Genomic DNA, 12,433 nt, shown 5'->3' with positions numbered 1-12,433 from the left:
CACAAACATTAGAATTAAATGGGCTCTGAAACATTCTTTATTGCAGGCCAATATTACTACATCGTGTCTTTCACGCCTAACATCTCGCTTGAATCGCAAGACTGCAGCGTGTACGTGCCACGTGTTGAGGCAGCGGTTAGTGACACCTTTTATCCCTTTCGTCTCTGTGCTTCATTGTCTAAGTTGGGATTAACTAGGGCAAACTAAGCATGAATGAACGTCCATATATATAAAAGCGAAGTGGTTGTAAGTAAAAGAAGTGTGTGAAAAGACGAGTCTCTGAATATTCTGTAATCAAGTGATGACTTCAATTGCTAATTGCACGTGAGCCGGAAAGTTCTTACGCTATGACGGTTTATTGTGCGAAACAAGTAATTACAGAAAGTGCTTACCTTCCGAATATGCCAATAGCATTGTTGTTTATTTATTTATTTGTTCCCACTGTACTGTGGAAACTTTGTAGCTTTCAGTTTGCTTTGTTAAGAAATTACTTGAGCATTTGTCTCAAACAGAAATTAAAAAAGCGAACCACAAAAAATGTCTACCAGATCGAAGCTTGAACATATGCTATTCAGTTTATAATAATTAATGCATGTCTTTTTATGTAGGACAGTACTCGTTTAGCACTGATTAAGCCAAGCGCTCTTCCAAGCAGCAGCCGTGGAACAGGCTCAGCCCTTAAATATCTTTACAAGAAGTTTCTCTATTCCATTTCGCAGACGGTCATTTCTAACCATTTGACTGTGCCAGAGGAAATCGGCCGACATATTTTGTATGACTGCTGTTATTAATGGGAATAACGGATGTAACGAGCGTAGCGCCTTGCGGCCGAGTTCTTCCTGTGCAAGAAAGCACGCGAGTAATGTAATGGTAGTTAGCGCCATAAACTCGCCAGAAAAATCTTCATCTATATCATTTATTCAACTGGCACTTTCCAGAATATCGTTTTCTTTCCATATCAATTTCAGATTTTTCTTTTCAGATGAAGACGGCTCTCGGCGCTCAGGTGCACGCTGTGGAAGTTGCAAACTGCACGTAAGTAAGCGTGCATCGGCGAACCTGTCTGCCTTTGGAGGAGACACGTTCATGTTCTTTAAAAAAGTACACTCGCATGAAAATTTATTTTAAAACAAAGGCTTTTAAATTAGCAGATTTATAACCGGCTACGAGATTTCCACTTCATGAATGTCGTTACTTCGATGCACGACCATTTTCGATGGCACCTGTTAACGTCGACTGCTCTTCCTTACTTTGGCTCTTTAGATATCACGCGCACGGGCATTGCTTGCCGCTTATTTGTCTAAGGCTCACTCTTTTTGATTTCCAGCGACCGCATCAAAGCTAGGCTTATACTGAACGAGCCATTGGCAAAACCGTTGCTGAAGAAACTTCAAACCTGTGAATACCAGAATGGAGCTATTTGCATGCTCTACCCTATGCTGCCAATAAAGAGGGACTCTGCAACAGGTAGGCTTAAAGCGTAGCTATTGGTAATTACCTTAATCATACCAATCCCTACCCACAAGATGAGTGTTTCACGAAAATGCCCTTAAAGTATTACTATGGGCGAAAAGGAAGAAAATTAATGCTCTAAACCACAAATTTTTCTTTTCTTTTTTTTTTCAAGTGGAATATAGCACTTTTGTTCTTTAAAAATAGATAACAGTTTTGTTCTTTAAACCCGTAGCCACTTCTTGTGGTACATATGTAATCTAGACCACAGCTCGAGATGAAGAGTTCCAAACACAGAATTATGAAAGAAGTGTTTAGAAGACATTCTATCATTGTTATTACGAAAAATGAATTTCTAGTACATTAAGAGTCGGATGAACGTTAACAGCAAGAGGTACCCACAAAAATTGCAAGGTGCATGAACATAATTAACAAGCAATGATACTTGCGCCGACACATGATTTTCATTAAAATGCACGTAGCTACTTCAAGCAAACGTTCTGCTCCTGTGTGTGTTAGGTTTCATTTCATGAATTGACCTTTTGAGCCAATTCAAGGCACAACTTCGTTTATGATCTCAGTGCTTCAATGTTAAAGGGGGCAATCTGAATGAACTAAAGTAGTGTGCAGACCGGAAATAACAACTCAGGCACAATTACACAGGTTGACTTGAGTATTCGCTTTCCACATTGAAAGGACAACAACCAAACAATGCTCATTACTATCGCATTCAGGGGAGGAAGATTATGCGTACAGTTTACGTGCTCTTTACAGGGTGAAAAGTATAATTTCAGCAGTGTTGACACTTCTTTAGCATTAAAAGCTCTTATATAATTAGACTGTAATAGGAAGGCCATTCTTTCTTGTGGCTGCCTTGAAGAATACTTCCGCGTTAATTTTACTTTAAGATATAAAATGTCCATTATCAAGTTCCGACCGCATACAATACTTTAGCCGTTATTTCTTAAGGGGTCATTGAGGACAACTTCATCGAATACAGTACAGTAAAGACCAATCGTTTTTCATTGTGTGGCAACAGCGTCCGCGTCCCAACAAAAGTAAAATTTCTGCCGAGAACCTGGATTTGAACTAGAATATTTTGTTGTCATTTTATACAAACATTAGACGGCAATAACAAAAAGCACTGCATGATTCCTGTTTGGATGCGACTGGTGCTTTGGTCTATATTTGTGATCCGCAAGAAAAAAGAATAACCTTCACAATGTTAAGGTTATGAAAAGAATGAAGGATACGTTACCAAGGGAAATTTATGAAGCATACGCAATCTGTGGCTCGGGAGACCAATGTGTCAGTATGCCTTCAGTGGTTTTGTTGAAGAAGAAATTGGAGTTTCTGCGCCATCGGAAAGATGGTAAAGACAAGGAAGAAGTTGGCTGCAGATGTGAAGTGAGGGGATAAAATGTGCGGGTTCTTGTCAATATGTTGTCAGTGCAGCGTTATCCTTTTGTTTGTGTGTGCTTCCTATGTTTTGTGTTGTTACCTGCTCTGCTGCATTCTTCTAAGAGAAAAGAATATTTGATTCGCTTGGCTATAGCTCAACGCAAACAACTGTCTGAAAAGCTGATTTCGCGTGGCGTTCTCGCTCTTACAGCCGCTCGTTGGTCGCATCCAATCTCACCGACACGAAAACAAGCCGGCCTCGCAGGTGCCACAACTGCTGCTAATACGTGAAAAAACTGTGTCGAAAAATTTTTTCAAGTGAGCGAACCTGCAACGCTGCCGCAGTATTGCAATAACGTTTCGGTAAAAAGGGTGCACGCGCTGGTTCTCGCTGCTGAACACACAGTGTGGCGATGCATCAGTGCCGGGTAGGGAGCCCATGTTGCGCCGAACCACAGCGCAAACTGAAGGCCTTTTAGTGCCACGAGGGACTGCAAAACCCAACTATTTTTCTCTTCACACTTGCTGGCTGTGGCTGTGACGGGACAGACACAAAAAAGGTCATAGGAACACCTTCACCTTGCGAAACAGTGTTAACATCTGCGCAGTTTACGTTCGAGCATTTCTTCAACAGAAGGGAAAGTTGGGCGAGTTGTAGGCTGTTCATGATTATTGGATGGGCACTTTTGAACACAGACACAGAGAGTCAATAGACACAGTCTCGTGTTTTCTTCTTTATGTCTCTGTGTTTGAGTGCCCACCCAATAATCATGAACATCCACTATTCTTTTTGTCTTGTTTTGCCTGTAACGCGTTACCAGCGTAACTGCCTTCTGTAGCTTCAAAATGCGTTAATGTGTCAATAGAGAGGAACTTCCATATTTTTGTCTTACAGTATTGTATACTTGGTAGGTATAACTTTTGTAAAAAAAAAAAAAAAAAAAACAACCTGCATTGAGACCTCGTACGCCATGTGCAGAGCCTTTATGGTGTTTTAGAAGGCAAAAAAAAAAGTCTGGAAAGCTACAAACGACAGCCCGTCTTATCACAGAAATACTTTACCTCTCGAGAATATCATGCGTTATGTTTTAAATGGTTTTAAATGTTTTAAAGCCATGGAACATAGGCATACTTGGCAAAAACGGTACTTGCTAAATTCTAGATTTGTAGTTGCAAGAAAGATCCCTACCTCGATTTACTACTATGTATTATATTTACAAAGAATCAAAATTCTGCAGAAATCGAAGAAGAAAATCTTTGCGATGTGCTCCTGAAAGAGCAGGAAAGCGCCTACAATGGCCTGAACGAATGCGTCAAAGACGATGACACGTTCTGGTTCAAATGCAAGCCTGGCTACCGCGAAGTGGAGCAGAAGCAGCTCGGACGCCTTCGACGCTCTGTGTGCGAGGGTAAGGATTACGTTTGTGTCTTTCACTGCTCAAACCTCACTACTTTGGATGTTACGCACATATGATGCTTGCTGGTTTCTTAAAGCCCCTCTTTGTTTCCCGTTTGGTGTTGCTTTGATGACGTTGTAAATGGGATGCTACACATGCCTTCCAGATACTTAGTGCTTCTCACTAGTGTTCTTGTTTCCTATCCTTAACCTTCGTTGTTCTTTCGCGTAGATCTTTGACATTTAAACACGCACTACGTTATGAATCATTCAAACCTGGTATATTTTAAAATTTTCTTCTCCCACCTTGCATGCTCTCAGATGCGACTTGCTGTAGTGAAATAAACAAATGCCCAAAGACCAGATTATTACATTATTGAACCGTGACCAGTGTTTACTTCCTCCAAAAATCCAGCAAACAGGAACACTTGCCTCCGGGCTTCCAAAATGCTGTGAAGTGCCTTTGCGCAATTCACAGCAACAGAGAGTTGTAACTGCGCGTGAGCTTTAACGTGTCAATGTTATGATCCTGCAAGTGCAAAAAATCATTAGGGCGTCAGTGCGGTGTCCAGAGGAAAATAAGAGACTGGATTGTTGGGCGCTGTGCGTGGTATATGCCCTATGTGCGTAGCGCTCTCTGCCTCTGAGGAGCAGTATTTTTTTTATCATGTGCCCTCTTGTGAATGTAACCTTATAAAGCTGGCAGCTTAGTTGGAAATTTCAAACCCTGAAGGCTCAACTCCTCCTTCAGACATTTAACTACAAGTGCAGAATACTTTGCATGCACTACTATGGCCCCCGTTTGTTTATGTAGTTCGTGTTGTACTAGAAAATATATTTAATTTTATTTCTCTGCAGAATATTGCAAGCCTTTATGTACCCTGGCTGAGAAAGTGAAATATTATATAATAGGATAAGCGTATCGGTGGCATGCTGTGGAAGCAGGGATTAAAGTAAAACACAATGTTTGGAGTGGATTCTTTTTCTTTCTTCAACGTGCAGCTCCCTCTTAAAGGTCTATTTTGCGGTAGACGTACAATTGGAAGTTCGGTAAAAAAAAAAAAAATACGCTTTATATGTTGCTTCACTGAGGCCTCAACTAATATACAACTCCTTCAAACTAAATTTTTTTTACTGCTTTTCTTCTTAGTTGATCCGGAGGCTCCAACACCTCCCCCCGGTAAGTGAAGTCAATGTTCTCAAATGAAATGAGCTAAATGTTGCCAGCAAACATTCAAGACCTCTTGCTATCATTTATACGCACAGGTTGCTGAATGAGAACTTAAGATAATGCAATATCATATATTCAAGTTACCTTCCATCGTGAATGTTTTGAAGTAAAATTTAATGTAAAGCTTTCGTGCTAGTGAAAACCTAAAGATATGTCCGAAAACCTTACCTTGCGGAAGCTGTGACCCCTACTCAAAATACTTAAAGATGTTCAGCATGCCAATTTGTGCTTAAAATGCGGCGTCTGACCTTCGTTCTCAGATCCATGCCTCACCGTCGGTACAGAAGCTTGCGGCAATGTGCCATGCGAACCACACCGGGACAACTCTGGGTTCACCTGCAAGTGTGCTGTGGATTTCTTCTTCAATGCCACTGAGAAGCGTTGCTACAGTAAGTTGCTAATTGCGATGGTCACTAATTACAGTAGGCAAATAATATAGACTCCGACAAGCGTTGACTTTGCAAAGCAAGCAAATAATGGTACATCACAATATCAATAAGTGGCATGACAGAACTTCTTTTGAGTGTATAAACGGCTAATTGCAGTATTTGATTTACCTATTCAGTTATTCACTCTATGGCAATACACAGCACTACCCGTGAAGAAACGCAACAGGAGGTAATGAGTCATCTGAAGACTCTCTGTCCCCACCGAGCGCAAGATCAACGATTTTAAATAAACATTGCATGTATACACAGTAAGCATGTCGAGATCTATAACAAATATCGTTCCTTAAAAATACATACAAAGCATGTTATAGAGCTCAAGCAGAAAACAAAAATGCATGTCACCGTTAATTCTTTTTATGCGTTGACACTTTTAAGAGAATTAAAAAGTATGGGGAATACTTGAGGTCCTCGTTTCATGGTATGCAGCGACTGCAGTACTGGGTCGCGTTTCTGGCTCCCCTTCAGGATTCTCACGAGTACATGCCTCTTTTATTAAACATGAATACCTTAATTTGTGGCTCTACTATCTCCCACATAAACATTAGCAAACTGTGGTCAGCTAGCTCAATATGTTCAAGAGCACCCGACATGAACGTAAAACCTTCTTCAACCAAGCCCTGCGAGCATGCCTGCGTGGCCTAGGAATAGCTTCTCAGACTCTTTACGCAAGGGTGCTGGTGGGTTCGATTCCCAGTCATCCCCTCAGCTCACAGGACCCACCCGAGTGAGCTGCTCTTTTCAAATCAGCCATTTCATGTTTTGTGACATCACAAAACCAGTCGGCCAGTTATGTGCAGCCACGTAACCTGCAAGTAGCTCCTCCCAGAGGCATGGCCGCAAGTTTTCAATCACAGCACTGACACCACCGGATTCTGTGGAGAACTGGGCTTCTATACTGTGTCGTGAATGCCATAGCATAACGTTTCAACTACACAGGACCAGCTCTGTATTCGAAATAAAATACTTAATTCGGTGTTCCAAAGTTCGCGCGCTTTCATACCTTCTTTCGGACGTGTCTCATTGACATCTGACGAAAGTTTTCGTGGTTTGACGAGACATTAAAAGTTCTCAGTTTTTAACTAGGATTTCTATTTACAGATTAAGAATCAAATCTTCTGCAACGTTCCAATTTCTTAAAAATGTATGCAGATAGTTTCCCTATATAAACCTAGTGTAATTGTTGAATATTAAGGCTTGTGATTAACGTTACCATTTCCAAGTTATTTATTTAGTGTTCTCTTAGACTGTCTTTAATACTTGCCAGCCTCCTTTGGGGCTCTCACACAAAGAAACTACAATCGATTTGATTTCGAATATATAATTGCGAAATACAACTGCTTCCCGATGGCATATCTAAGGAGAAAATTTTGAAGAGGGCTGAGCATACTAATACATACTATTTTCATTTCTCCATTATCCACATATCAATGTAACGTCTGGCTCAATATACACACTCAAAGAGTCCATCGCCTTAGCAAAAAGATAGGTACAGTGAATTTTAAAAAATCACGAAATTACGATTGAGGAAAACTGCAGTGTTTACTTTGTTTGTATTTACTTACATCTCGTTTCTGGGCACACCTAAAGTAAGGCGATGCAATCGCGCATATGACCTTTTCTCAAGATCCTCACGCTCCGTTGCCTAGTGAGAAGACGCGATCATTATCATCATCAACGTATCCTACCGGCTGTCGAAACGTTACAACGCTACCAAACGAAGCATGCTGGCAGAAACATCAGACGATGTGGATGCCTGTATTTTGTTTTTGACACTTGCCAGCCAATTAAACATTTTTCTTTTAAAGCAGCACGTTTGTGAAAACATCTGGGTATTTATCGATAATGGTAAACGAAATTACTGCCGTCTTGTAAAATCTGGTTAATACGGTAAAACCAAATTGTGACCCTCTTTCCACAAGCCTCTAACCTAGCCGATCACTGCCACTGTTCCTTATTGCAGATATAAAGTCGTGCAAAGTGCACAAGTGTGAACGTGGAATTTGCGTCGACCAGAATGGCACATTTCCGGCGAGTTGCCAGTGCAACGACTACCCCGACTTGACACTGAACTGCAAAGGTGAGGGAACAATTACCTACGCAAAAAGGAAAGTAAAAGGAAAGAAAATGTAGTTAACAGAATTAAGTGTAATGTTTCGATTACCTTTTGCTCGCGCATCATATAATCCTATTATATACACTAACGTATAACAACTCTGCGCCAGGTTTCGTTTTCTTCAAATTGCAGTACTGAAGGCAAATGGAAATGAAAAATGGCAGTCAAGCACGCGTATCTCTTCAGTAAACCTCTCCTCGGTGGAAGCAGGACGACCGCAGTGGCGTCTCCAAAAGAATTTGCTATAATTGGCGATTCAGAAACCCTGAGCTATTGAGAGTACCTGGAGTCTCGCTGCCAACGACTGACGCTCTCAATTCGCACAATACTAGCACGAAGTTTCTTAAAAATGGCTCTCATTGCAGAGGTAGAGCATGCCAGATGATACCCAACACTTCTGGCACTGGCGCCAGCGTTCCTTGGTGGTGGTTGATGTCTTCCACTTTAAGATTAGAGGGGCTGCTTACTTAAATGCATGAAGAGGAAATTTCCTCACATTTCGAAGTTCGAAATTTCCAAAGCGCGCTGAAGATTAAGGAGCATGGTTTTGAAGAATATAGGATAGAACACACCAACTCTTTGTAATGTGCCATCTGGGCATGTCTAAATAAATAAATGCACGCTAAAAATGTGCACTCTAAGACATGAGCGTAGATAAAGAGCACCAACCTCGTCGTATCATTTACTGCGCCCCACTGCTCGCTCGATAGCACTGGGGCCCAAATTATCTGACGATCCTCCGGGCAAGATCCTCAAACAAGGTGTGGTGACGTTGATACATTTTACAGGTTCAACGCTTCTGCCCCTTCTGAAGAAAGCTGAATGGCTCCCTTAGTAACTTATATAGGTAAATTGCATTGGTACTGTAAGAGTTCAGTGCATAATCACGCCGAAATATTTGAACACTAGCCATCTCTGCACAACCGACTATTATATGTAAAAGAATCTGTCTACTCTCTTGGCTAACCTGAAGAAAACCATACATACTGGTATCCATATCCCTAATCAATAACACAATTGAAATAAATTAAGAACTACTAGTGCATTGTGTTTGCGCTACTGGCGCTTTATTCAGCTTGCAAGAGATAATCTTCAATTTCATTCCCACTCGTTAATTCTTTTTCAAGTGAAGGACATCGTGCGGAAGAGATGCGAGAAGAAGGGTATGGTTCCCAGTATAAACCCCGACAACAGTGTGAGCTGCATGTGCCCGTCACACATGAAGATCATTGACGGTACCTGCAAACGTGAGTGCATGCTTCTTTGTCGTGTCTCTCAGGTGCACTTGGGTTAGCGTAGCTAAAATTCTTGCTGTGCGAAAATGCTAACAAGAGTCATGACGTCAGCAGAGCACGCTACGATGGCAAACCACAATACTGGCAGCTTTTAAAATGCCTGATCGCCTGTGAGACGATGCTATAGAAAGTGTTTCAATAAGCTACTCCAAAGCAGTCAATTTTAACTCAATAAATGTGCATTTTACATATAAGTGTATACTCGAACTTCATTTCTTTCAGTTTTCGGGAAAGGACTACAGCTTCTTCGTACAGTCTTTATCGAACTGAACACTCCAAGCTGACGAGTGCGCATCTAGTGAATGCAGAGTTGTCTTAGAAACGATCTTGCAGATATGCACTGAGGCGTACACGAGTAATTATGAACATGTAAATTGAGATGTAGCCACTAAGCCAGTTGCAGGGTACGTTTCTGGTAAACGTCCTCTTTTCCTGGCATACTGTCGTAGCGCCACTATGCTGCACACTAATAATCCCCCGTCCTTGCAAATTCGGCGCTGGTCCGGCAAAGGACGCACAATTAGTAACAGGTTGTAAGGGATGCCAACGCTCCACACGAATGTTCCAAAAAATCATTCACTACAAAACTACGCAACGAACTTACCAACCATTTCCCATTACCCCCCCCCGTAATGGTGCTTCTTTGTGATTTTTCATTGCAGCTGTTGCCTGTCTGAACGCCAGCTTGACGTGCGTAGATGTATGTTTGCTTCCCGATATGCAAAGGGACAAGCGATGTTGCCAAAATTGGGATCCCGTCCACTGTGACAGTAAGTATTCCTCTAAAGCCTTCAAGTGCATTTATTATAAAATTTTCATCTCACAGAGCCGCAAACGATGAGTAGCGAATCCGCGAAAAAAAAAAAAAAAAGAAGCGCCGGCTCGAACTTCGCTTGCTGCCCCCATTCATGAAGTTTGTCTGAGCGAAACGGGCTTCAGATGCCGTAAGTGAGGCGCTGCGGACTAGTTTCTTCATGCATCGAGATGCGTTCCCATTAGGCGAGAAAACAAACGCAGAAAAGCAATGTCTCAAACTGTTTGATTTAAAAATAAGTTGAATGAGTTCATATGCTGAGCAAAAAGGTGCTACAAGAAAACCATCAGGCAAAGGTCCATTCGCGAATTTCACGATTCCACTGCCGGAGGCACAAAAGAGCGGATTAATTGTCGTGTCATAAAACTCGGGCGACTTCTTGCCTAAGTGATGGTGTCTACGACGGATGCTCCCTTTCTGTGGTGTGACTCCCGCGTATTTACATCGGCGCAGGGAGTACATGACCAACTGAAATGACGTACAACGGAACGCTTTTAGCTTTAAAGCGGAGTTTCATGGAGCTGCATCTCGTTTTAGTATATTGCCTGCTTTCCTAGCAGACGACAAGTATTGCGTGATTTTAGTGTTCCTTTAGTTTCTGAACAGGCAGAGAGCTCAAAAGACATTTGGAAGGTGATCATATTGCGAACTCCTGCCATGGGGTTGCCACAGCAGACAGAGAGCATGAAAAATAGCATACATAGGAGAGCTTATTTTCCACCATGTACAGAGCTACGAAAAGCGAGATTTTCTTTTCCATGCTCCCCGCGAAGTTGCTTATAAGATGCCTAAAAATGGCACTGAGCCCTTTCTTTTCTCTTAGTGAAATTAAATTATAAGGCTATTTACAGCAGTTCCTGATTTATCCTCTGCATAAGAGTATTTATCGTTGACATAAATTAAATTCAATGATCGAACGTTCGTTTCTTCCGCATCATTTGATATCCTGAGGTCAGCGATAAAAAGGTCTCTGTAACTTCTGCTTCGGAAGAAAAGGTTGGTGCGTCCCAGCAGGAGGGATCCCAGCGAAAATAAAAAAAAAAAATGATTGGAGTCCTCACAGTTCGCTTGTGAAAGCGATTGGTGACGGCTTTACTATAGTTCGTTTTCTTTATACTTTCGATGTTTTTGAAAGTTCCGTTTTTATCTAAAATGCAATCCTTGATGTCACAAGACGCTAACGTATTTCTGCAAACCAAGGTAAATTTATTCACAATGTTCGTTTGAGCAGAATATTTTCTAGCCGTTAGTTCTCAGAAACTTCTTAATATACGCTGCAAGCTGTAGGAAATGTTCCAAGTTGAACACAATTTGCTTCGTGCACCCGAGGAGATAGCGTATAAAAAAAAATAAAACTCGTTTCTGACTGCTGCTGTGATAGTTGACCAGAATACGAATGCACATTTCGCAATAAAATGCGCCAGTGTTGTGAACTTGTACTAGTACTAATTTTAATTTTGCTGCTCCACAGAAACTCCACCCGATGGATCATTTTGTCCACCTGGATTCATCCCCGATTCGCGTACCCGTAAATGCGTGCGTAAGTATGTATAAACGTTTTGAGGGCCATAACTTCAGAAGTTGTTTCTTTGGATATGCCTTTTTATTGAATACGTACTACTTCATATAACAGCCACTGTGTGGCGCATTATTAGCTTATAACGCAACTATGAAGCAAGCGATATGATTGACAGTAAGATTGGAGTAAGAGGCGATTTGAGGGTAGTGCCCTTCTTTCTATGCTAATCCTTACGTCATTCCCTGACCCATACTCATCTCTGACGCCTCAAACGTACTGGAAGGAGCAGTGTTCCTCCGATAGGACCTGGGTACTGTCTTGCCACGTCTTGCAGTCTCTGCTCAAGTGCACACTTTATTGGCAATGCATGGCAAATGAGTGGAGGCTTGACAATTAATAAGAGGCGTCAATGGCCACGCGAACATAGTGGCTTCGATTACGCTAAATATCGCTAATTCTTTGAAACTGCCTTCACGATTCGTTTTGCTGGGCTGGAAAGCTGTCACTTTGATTCTTGCATCTAGTTGGTAGTTTACTCTCTGTAAGTTATTTTACAAAAGCTGCTCATTATCGCACACTTTATTCCAGATGTATGTAGCACACCGCATGCGCGTGATATCTGCTCATTTGGGTGCTCCCAACTTGGTGACGGCACAGCTGAGTATAGCTGCAATTGCAGACCCGACCAACAGTTGGGACCAGATGGCGTCCAGTGCGTTGGTAAGCCATCCACATTGCTTTATTACGATGTTTTCACGGATAG

At 41.7% G+C, this 12,433-nt stretch overlaps 1 protein-coding gene across 1 annotated transcript in view; it reads left to right on the top strand.

Moving 5' to 3' along the window:
• LOC146185476 (uncharacterized) overlaps positions 1–12,433 on the top strand; it is a 63,905-nt gene that overhangs the window by 21,368 nt on the left and 30,104 nt on the right. Inside the window, exons 10-20 of the mRNA XM_084606433.1 lie at positions 47–135; positions 983–1,035; positions 1,328–1,467; positions 4,092–4,262; positions 5,400–5,429; positions 5,741–5,869; positions 7,890–8,006; positions 9,170–9,289; positions 10,000–10,107; positions 11,623–11,691; positions 12,259–12,390. Coding sequence (XP_084462559.1) covers positions 47–135; positions 983–1,035; positions 1,328–1,467; positions 4,092–4,262; positions 5,400–5,429; positions 5,741–5,869; positions 7,890–8,006; positions 9,170–9,289; positions 10,000–10,107; positions 11,623–11,691; positions 12,259–12,390 — 1,158 coding nt within the window. The remainder of the gene's footprint in view (positions 1–46; positions 136–982; positions 1,036–1,327; positions 1,468–4,091; positions 4,263–5,399; positions 5,430–5,740; positions 5,870–7,889; positions 8,007–9,169; positions 9,290–9,999; positions 10,108–11,622; positions 11,692–12,258; positions 12,391–12,433) is intronic.

Source organism: Amblyomma maculatum, chromosome 6 (assembly GCF_055883805.1).
Source record: "Amblyomma maculatum isolate TAMU_Amacu chromosome 6, ASM5588380v1, whole genome shotgun sequence".
In the NCBI taxonomy this organism is placed as follows: domain Eukaryota; kingdom Metazoa; phylum Arthropoda; class Arachnida; order Ixodida; family Ixodidae; genus Amblyomma; species Amblyomma maculatum.
Note: the sequence above shows the minus strand (reverse complement) of the source record. Positions and strands in the feature narration are given on the sequence as shown.